This window comes from Acanthaster planci, linkage group LG02, assembly GCF_054643075.1.
Source record: "Acanthaster planci isolate LZ-2023a linkage group LG02, COTS_SCS, whole genome shotgun sequence".
NCBI classification, from domain to species: Eukaryota; Metazoa; Echinodermata; class Asteroidea; order Valvatida; family Acanthasteridae; genus Acanthaster; species Acanthaster planci.
In genome coordinates, this window is record NC_141778.1 from 21,981,903 (window position 1) to 21,991,652 (window position 9,750).

General features: G+C 42.2%; 1 protein-coding gene across 1 annotated transcript; it reads left to right on the forward strand.

The window, feature by feature from the left end:
• Nucleotides 1–186: 186 nt before the first annotated feature.
• LOC110976117 (uncharacterized) lies at nt 187–8,037 on the forward strand. The gene is made up of 14 exons (XM_022229135.2): nt 187–345; nt 942–1,135; nt 1,640–1,836; nt 2,272–2,423; nt 2,634–2,776; nt 2,976–3,122; nt 3,549–3,745; nt 3,911–4,002; nt 4,197–4,315; nt 4,455–4,597; nt 4,970–5,057; nt 5,629–5,799; nt 6,234–6,492; nt 7,003–8,037. The coding sequence occupies exons 2-14, from the start codon at nt 947–949 to the stop codon at nt 7,290–7,292; spliced, it is 2,187 nt and encodes a 728-aa protein (XP_022084827.2). The 5' UTR covers nt 187–345; nt 942–946; the 3' UTR covers nt 7,293–8,037.
• The last annotated feature ends 1,713 nt before the right edge of the window (nt 8,038–9,750 follow it).

Below are 9,750 nucleotides of genomic sequence, written 5' to 3' on the forward strand. Positions count from 1 at the left end.
AACAACAATGCCGAGCAGCAGCATAGTTCACATTTTTACCACTGCGTTCCCGGAGCCGTTCCCTGGTGATTGCCTCGCGTTTTTGTAAGTCCACTATTCTTCAGAAAGAATGAGTGAGCATTGTAATTGGCCATTTTCTTGCGTCCTGATTGGCTGTGCCCCCTGGCTCTGCCGAAAGGCGTGCACCCCAAAATCGTGGCACTCGGGGCGCACGTGCACCATTCTGTGTCTGGCAGCGATAGGGTGTGGGTTGCGCTTGAAGAGACCTCCGTGGCTGAAAACTGGTTGAAGACCGGACGGTATGCAACCCTGATCTACACAGAGGACACACCCTTGTCACCCACGGTGAGTATTCTGTGTACTTTGTGAAGGCGGCAGGGGAAGAACCCAAGACCAACTGTTGGACTAGAGGTCATTAGTCACTAATTATGCTATTAGTTTTCGTTTGCCAATGAAATTGTCGGTGTGCTTCGAAGCCATGGATAATACCTAAATTATTATCAAATGTCGATAATGGGCCCCAGTGTAGGAAAGTAGTCCGCTACCTGGGTTCTGTATTTGTGACAATATTTACTTTCCCCTTGGTTCCCCCTCATTTCCTGAAAATCTAGTAACTCCTTTAGGAAAGAACGGACGCCATTAATTTTCTCTGCAATGACGAAATGGCCATCCAAAGTCAAATTAAAAAGGGAACATATTAAGGTATTCACCCGGAAAACATTTCGATTTTTCCCATAGTCCCATAGGGTTTGAATTCTGTCTCTCTTTTGGACGCAAATTTGGCCAGAATCATTCATGTTTTTGTTAAGATAGAGGTTTGTTAAATTACGTGTATGGGAGCCATTAGATTTTTAATTCTATTCCTCATCAACACTGAAATCATGTTTATTGGATCGAGCTATACAGATAACTTACTGATTCTGTCGAATTTCTCTATCCAGCAACCATGCTTATTCTACCGAGGCTTGCTGTCCTTCTTGCCTTCCTCGGCGCCCTTTTTGGGCAATCGGCCGCCAGGTTCGGCGACGCCATCGAGGATAAGGTGTCTGATAGCCGGTTCCGGAACATGGGGCAGGCCTACATCTCACAATTCGAAATAGTCGACAGTACGACGAAATTTCAAGTAGTCTTAGAGGTGAGAATCCCTTCCAAAAGAGTTCTAAAAATGACGAGAAATGCGGGGTTTTTACTAGTCCATGGTGGTAACTAGCTGCTACCAAGCCAGAAATCCACCGGTAGAGCTGAATATCTCGAAGTCAAAGTGGGAAAAAAGATCTTAGCTTCTTTTTTCCCACTTATGACCGCGTAGGGCCCCAGGGTAGGGAGGTAACCCACAATCTATCGTGCAACCCAACTCTGTTTTAGCTTTTTGTGCCTCCCACTTTCTGAGGTTCCAAGTTCAACTTAATGAAACGCGTCGCATGAAGTTCCATCCGGCAAGAATGTCGTGAAGTCGGGAAACTCGGAAGTGAAATTCAGACCGTCAGTTTCAAATGCAAGAAATCAAACACTCGAACAAAAGCTCAAAGTTAACGAAAACTAGAGAGGTTTGAATGTGTCATGTACTCGAATCACAGTGAAGTCTGCATTACACAATTTCACTGAGAATTACAAGATTCTTTTTTTTTTTTAATTTTAGGACACCTTGAACGAGCCCGAGTACTGGGTGGTTGATTTTCAGCAGTACGGCGCTGAAGGTCTCACGGCTGTCGATACCCAAACCGGCAGTATTCACCCTGAGAATACTGGCGAGTGCTCCAGCGTCATCTTCAGTGCACCCTACCAAGAGGAGAATGTCACGGTTGGCTACTACTTCAGTGACCAGGGCAATTTCGTGTAAGATCATTGTTTCTCCCTTGTCCCCTTCCATATACTGACAGGTATTAGAGAACCCAGGACAGCAAACAACCTTCCCTGATCAGAGTTGCATAAAGAGGTTGAACATCTTTGAATGATTTGCCCAAAATTGGCTTGTATGGGTGCGCACTGTTTACTCTCGTCGAATAGCGCACTATATATTTTGCAAAGGTAATAAACAGAAACAAAGGCGGTTCATTGGGTTCAACTTGTTACATGTCCAACACGAAATTCATTTCTTTACATTTTAGAATGACACCATCTGTATCCACCCTGTCTGTACAGTGCATGTTCTATAAAGCGAACTGTCATTGCGCTGTCCAGAATCCAAATAATATAGAATGATCATTTTGACTTATAAATGACTGAATTTCAAGACCCAGAAATCGGTTGTTTCATTTCTCTTTTTTCCAGGAGTAGAAACGTGAGCCTAACTGACAATCAGATAGACGGCAGTGGAGCAAACAAACGTCTCTTCACCAGCTACCAACGCGGAAGCAACTTCACGGAACCCGACAGCGATGGAAACGACATCCAAAGACGAAACTATGTCCTGTCGTTTGATGGTACGACCTTATTTCTCCCGTAATGAATAGTCACATACATGTAGCTAAATTGTTTTACCAGGCCATCAAAAATGTATTCTCCAAGAAAAAAAAGGAATTGCTCACGGACACACTAGGATGTGCCGGAAGTATTGCGGTATGTACGTGTACATCCAACCGAATTATTACTGAATAAAAACATGCTTTTTTCTCTTCCTTGACCTCGTCAAGATGATTTTGGTTACTTCTTCAACTGCACTGACACGAATGGCATGAATATCTGGGAGTTCTCCAATACGACCGATACTATCGAGTTCCGAACGACAATCTACTTCACCAATGTCAGGCCTGTGGACCCCACTGACGGCACAAAGGTAGGCTAACCAACGAAACCACGCCCTTTAAGATTGCTTCTCCGAGATTTACTATGATGACTTGCGAGCTAAATTCTTTATGCACAATCGGGATGTAAGGGCCATTTTCCCAGATATAAGAGGTTTTCGTGCAACTTAGTTACACGTTTGACCAGTGAATGACTGCTGCAGTCAGGTGATTGTTTGATTTCTGTTGTAGGGTATGTCCTGGGTAACGTCCAGTGTGGATCTGTTCTACCGCCTGAATCGAGTAGCCATCGTCAATTTCATTGTCAGCTCCATCGCCTTGGTGAAACCAGTACTGGACTTCGTCATCATTGACTTGTATTTCCCGCCGGCAACACCGGTATGCATGCCTTTTTACCAGCTAATTGGCCTTTTAGAAGCATGGCGGACACAATAAGAGGGCGCTATTTGGTGTGGGTAAAATATTTCGTTTACTCCAACTTTTATCAAATACCCACTTCAAAAAGCGCCCTCCTATTGTGTCCACCAGGCTTCTAGAAGGCTTATTACAAATGGTGCTTAAAGGAGCCCTCCTAAAAAAAAGTCCAATCTCGGCAACTCAGACCTCAACATTATTGTAATGTAAACGATGGTATACTCGCAATTTCACAGTATTGATATCAAACAAACACGTAATACAAACTTGCGACATTAGGTCTCTAGAATTCCTTCATATGTGAAAAATATGAAATCTGGAAGGGTCCGACATAAAAGAATTTGGGAGGGCAGGCATACTTTACACGTTGATTCTTTTCTTTGGTTTCAGACTATTCCCGATACCAAGAAAGTTTCCATCGAGATGCAATTCCAGACCACCATTGAGTCGCCAAATGGTGAGTTGTTGGCGTTGTACAACAGCACCTCGTTTAAATACCTGCCCAAGAATGAAACCGCAGCCAGCTTCATCAACTTCGACTTGGGCTACGACTTTCCGAATGGCACCCAACAGTGCCAATACGTGGGGTGAGTTACAATGGGCGAATAACAAAGTGGCTTTCATTTGAGTGTCTCGATTCTCTCTTGTGACGTTTTCCTTGGATTTTCCTTTTCTCACCGAATGAATTTAACGCACTTGCAATAGTACTCACCCCTTTCTGTAAGTTAACCTTTCCTGCCTTTATTGACCAGAACCGCAAGATGCCGACAGATTTGGAATTTCAACTTCGTTCTCGAACTAGACGTGGTGGTCACAGATGACGACATGCCAATTGATGCCACAGGTAAATCGCCTCCTACCCAAAAACATCGGTTTCATTTTGTCCGGCTTTTGGCGGACCAACGGTAAGGGACCAAAGGTTAGAAGGGCGTCACATTTAGTCTAATTTATGAGCCCATTCTACAGATTGGACTTGACTCGATCCTTTGAATAACCTCCTTTCTGAAGTAATCAGGTTTGTCTGGCGACATTATCCAGGTACTTTCAAGTTTTTGTTCGCCAAGTACCAGTGCAATGATCCCACGGAGAAGAAACCGATCGATTGTATCGAGATGAACGTGGATCCTCTGACAATTTCCCTCGAGGTTACAATACAGGTGAGCAGCAACGTCCGTGAAACAGGTGTCTATTAAAAAAATTAGATTCTTTATACATGGCATTGAAGGCCTTTTGCTTGTACGTCCTAATCGCTTCGATTTCCCAATCATTAGGTCAGTTTTCTTATTTTTTTTACAGACTGTTGTTCAGGTGGTGGATAGCACCTCAGATACCCCGACTATTCAGCTTGTTTCACTCACCGGCAATAACGGGGAAGATCTGCGGAGCGGCGGAGGGAGACGAGGCGTCAATCATTTGGAGCCTGTCAGCATCGTCGTTCAGTAAGAGTTAAAACCCGAGAACTCGCAATAGCCAGCGAAATCAGAAACCATTGAATTTGATTTGCTTTTAGCAGTTAACATTAATGGGACTCTACCAGCAGATTAAATTGAGGTTCTTGTAACTTTTAAATTCGAAGAATGTGAGATACATGGCACGCAGATACATGGACATGGATAAGACAATTTGATTTTGATGTTAAATACACTTCCCAGGACAGATGCGAAGTGTTAGTGTTCACTGTCTGCTCCTTGGGATGTTCAGCGGCAGGGACCTCAATTTTTCCACATCCCAGGCACCCAAAACAGGAGTCTTTTTAAAAAACTGCATGTACTTACTAACGTTCTTCGTGTTTTCATTTCGTTTCAATTCAGATACTTCCCAGAATTCCTCCGGAGAGACTTTGATCTAGAGTTGACCCTCTTCATGGTGTGCAAGTCCAACTTGCTTAGCTCGGATGCAGTAAGTATATAGCAATCCAGTCTTTCGCATTCTGTTGGAAACTAATTGTATTACACCCATTGTAGGCGATGCAAGGAGTGATTTGGGTTCGGATTTATGCAAAATTTATGCTGGTAATATACATATTAATTTTGTTCAGAATTAATGTACACCTCTGAAACGATGTGAAAGTTTCACATTCACGACATGAACAGTTCTTTTTAGCTCAAGAAATGATTTTGACTACGGCACCCATAAAAGTATGCAGCCAATCCGGTGTTCAAAGTTGTGATGTATATTACTTTGTTGAGCAACTTTTGTCGCACAGGGCTGGGGTTTGACCTTTAGTCAACTCTTTAAGGCGTCTCTGAAAGATTTTCCCCTTCGTTTGTAAGTGGCTCCAAGTACGTGCATGTATATTGGCCCCATGTCGTTCATTAGGCCTACGTCCATTTTGAAGCGGCCTCACGAGCTCCTGTATGAACAGGAGTGAAGTGAATTTCGTTATTTGAGAAGACCAGGTTATAGGTGAGCCTTTTCCCTATCCAAAGACTACCGAAATGACCATGATCGATGCGATTTTCTGTGGTAGGGGTGTCTCAGTGCTCCGCAGGCTCAACGCTACGTCGCCTACTCCAATGCCAACTTTCAGTTCGCCGTCGAAACTGATAACAACGGTGACTCCACGACTGTTACCTACGACTCGAGTAGCCTGACGAACGACAACAAAGTGCAGAAGCTCACGACAAACGCGTACGACTCGGTGAGATTTTATCGGTTCTTTACAGGAGTTTGACTGTCAACAAGTGCCTCTAACGGGCAAATGAAATGCTGGTTATTATGCCACCATTAGAGTGACGGCAGGTTTAAATTAATAAGCAAGTTTTGGAAACCACCCACTGAACTTGACAATAGATTTCAAGTAGTTACGGTGTTCCTTTTGATTTTACCCCCATTACCACGGTGCCTATCTTTAGAACTGTCAAGATGGCCTTTGTTAAACTACCAACGGAACTGAAAACTTTCAGATCGGCTTTTCACTGACGGGAATTGTATATCTGAAGACAGTCAATGAAACAAGGGATACGTTATTTTGTACTCATCAGGATGTAAAAGTAAGCGTTTAGTGGAACATTACAATAGAAATGCTTTTTTTCAGTTGAGAAACCCTAGTCTTGACAAGTTCTCATTTTGCAGACCAACGAGGTTTACAACATGGGTTTCACCAACACAGCGCTGTCGCAGGACCGGTTGACGTACACGATCACCACCGTGTTCCGACTCGTGCAGAAGCCCAGTGCGCGAAGGAGACGAGCCATCGCTGCTCGGACGCAGCTGATACTGACGTCTTCCCTCGACGGCGATGTGGAGCGAATGGCCCGGGGCCTAATGGCTTACGGACTGCCAAGAGCCCGGACTAGACGAGATATCATGGAAGCCGTTGCAGACCCCCAAGGTAAACTCACCATACTGCTCCTTATAGAAATTTCTTCGCACTTTCAGGGTCTGCCATTTTGACGTCACAGTCGTGAATTTCCTGCAAGTGGCTGCTACAACTATGGCCGGCCATCTGTACAAAATAAAAGAATAATGCACGATAAAACCCCAAGCAGCAATCAGAACACCAGATAACAATACACGTATTACTTAATACTGAAAATATAACCTTCTTTAAAGTTATTGGGACGACTGTACGTTTTACCGATACGGTATAAAATCGAAACCAAAAGGTTTTTCGCCAAGTTTGCCACCCCTACAAATTTAAGGCAGAATGAGTTTCTATAGCTATGATTTGACAGGGAAATGCCACATCTTGCTTTTTTTTTTAATTCAGTTTCATCGTGAAATTTCGTGAAATGTAAAGCCAAACAAACGACTGGCAGATCTAGGTTGAGGCTTGTTCTACAACACCTGTGATGTTCCGGCCTTTATTTTAATTTGATCAATGTGCTCCACTTGCCCTCAGGTCACATATACACGCTGACATTCAACGGCTGCCCGGCAAACTCCACGTTCAACGCCGGTACCTATCACTGCCAGTGCGACCGAGAAAGCGAACGCTACAGCACGGAATCGTTCACGTGTCAGGGGCCCAAGTCCCTCCCGCCTGGATTGGCCCCCGTTGATGTTGTCGAAGATCTCCAGGAACCCGATTCTGGGAGGATGCCTTCGTCCGGCATCAGTACTGCCCCCGACTCCGCCCTGTTCTACGCCGTATTAACAGTATGGTTCACTAGATTCTTGTGCTTACTGTAAAGTGGTGAATCCTTTTTCACATAAATTCATAAGCCGCTAGTTTAATTTCACTTTTTTTGAAATAGAATTAACTGCACATCACAGCATCTCTGCACAGAGCACTTTTGAAATGGCTATTGTTGTCCGCTTTTTAATATTAAACAAGAATAGGTGTCGGTCCCATTGAAGTTTGTTTTACGCTTGGATGAACATTCCTTCTCAATCTCCATTACAGACTTTTTGATTTGAAATTTATGATTCAAAAATCTGAACAGAAAATAATAGTCTGGAATCAACACTCTTACTGTTTGCAAGTAGGCATAAGGCTCTGCTGTCACTCTAACCGCAAGATTTGATTTAAACTTGAATGTTACTTTGAAGTTCCAGATTGCATTTTGTTTAAGATCTTTTGATTTTGCTTCAGACTCGATGTGCATTTGAAAATTTTACAATCTTGAATTTATTTTATTCAAAGTTGAGTCTTGACTTTAAATTGGTTCGACCGCCTCGTATTTATATAAAATCTTCCGAGTACTTTGTGTTCAATAAAAAATGTGCTACTTTATATAATTTAAGATCAAGACTAAAAATATAAACAGGGCCCTTATTCTGTGAAAAATTATATTGAATATTAATTAATACAAGAAGTTTGTTATTGAATTTGTGATTTAGGTGTAAGAATTTTCTAAAGCCAACGTTTTAAACGAAATAGGACTCTTTTGTTTCTTCACTTGATCTATTAAAAGAACGTATATTTTTGGCTAAATGTTTGTGTGATGTCAAGTTTGCTTCGAGGCATGATCACAGAGAAGCCATAAAATGAAATGTTTGCGATCTGATAAAAACTAGCCAAATCCAAACACATGTTTTGTATCCTTAGAATACGCAGGTTTCTGACGGAAGTTTCAAATTTGAAATCCTTGGTTTTAGTTTAATGAATGAACTAATGAAACTGATCCAAATCTTTGGACTTTCTCCGCCAGTAACTGGGGCCTCGACCTGCATTACGGCCCACAGTAACCTATGGCGTTATTTTTCGGGGGAAAAAAAACAAAAATATGCAGGAAAAATTAGTTTAACTCGGTGCCGATGACACTTTAAAGATGCCCCTCTGCACTTTAGTTTGGTGTCAGCTGGCTGTAGCTGTAAACACCAAGTGACTAATGTAAGAAATAAAGGCGCCTTATATCGCCAAATCCATTAATTTTTGGATGCGGAATGCCGATTTCAGCGAAAAGTGTACTCGGAAGCAAACAGTCGGAATTACGTTATAGTCGGTTACTGATGACTGGGGTTGACCGCAAAATTAGTTTGGTTTCAGATTTAGGACAACTATGAATCACATGATACCCCTTCCGTGACACTGAGAGGAATATCGTGCCAAATGCTGACCTCTCACTTCCGAAACTCTAAAATACATGACGACCACTGCAATTGGCCGTACTCATGCGCAAATGTAAAGTAAAGACATTATTTTCAGGCAAACCTGAGGTAGAAACTGAAGAACAGGAGACTAAAATGAGTATACAAGATATAATTGACACTGACGAAGCATTTTAAGTCCAATCTAACCTTTGCTTGCATGTCAGGCCGCTGTTTTTGTTTTTACACAACAGGCTGGGGGAAACCTGACCTGAATTACAGCTGTGATTGTGGCTTTGGAGGATTTTAAGGGAAGTCCTACATTTTAACAGGGGGCGCTTCCACGAGGCATGAAGACTAGTCTCCTTTCGAGAAGCATTTTCCCACAGGAGAGAACTTGGTATATCCAGAGGCAGTTGTGTTTATTAAAAAATAAACGAGCAAAAACAAAACAAAAACAAAACACGCTGTTCAGTTTCCCTGAATCTATCCCATTGCATGTAATATGTTGAAATGGATGGTGCTAGACTATTTTGGGTTCCATGACTCACTTTCATTTTTTTATGTGGCTTAACACATGTAGATATAATAAATCACAATTGTTTAAATTATTCATCAGCATAAATGGCGTTATTTCGAGTGATTTTTTTTATTTCAGTGCTTTCCTTTTTATTTCCAGGTGCCTAATATACATAGTTGACCCCGTTTTCAGTTCAGTGTAGCTGACTTCTGAATAAGGTCAATAGTGCTTGCACCAGTATTTCTGTCTCGTCACTCCCGAGTTCAAAGTGTAGATTATATTTACAATCTACAGCAAACTGCAGATTCGTAAGTTACAAATTCATTCTTTATTTTACCACAAAATTTTCAATTATAATATGTCATGATTATATAAGACAAAAATTAATGTGGACGGGGGGCCCCAAGAAGCAAAGCTTGTCGAGCAGGTCCTCCAGTGCATAATTAACATTACATCTTTGCACAAAGCACACCTAATACACATTCACATCATAAAACTAAACCAAAAACAAAACCAAAAACGGATCTACAGTTATTTTACATAACAATGAGTGCAGATTCGTGACGTCGAGGGAGTTACCTGGGCCATTCTTGGCAC

What these genes read in the sequence shown, in the direction of transcription:
- LOC110976117 (XM_022229135.2), top strand. Translation starts at nt 947, where the DNA reads ATGCTTATTCTACCGAGGCTTGCTGTCCTTCTTGCCTTCCTCGGCGCC. An exon ending in CCCTCGAGGTTACAATACAG is followed by an intron (nt 4,316 to 4,454) that starts GTGAGCAGCAAC and finishes TTTTTTTTACAG; the next exon opens with ACTGTTGTTCAGGTGGTGGA. An exon ending in ACTTGCTTAGCTCGGATGCA is followed by an intron (nt 5,058 to 5,628) that starts GTAAGTATATAG and finishes TTTCTGTGGTAG; the next exon opens with GGGTGTCTCAGTGCTCCGCA.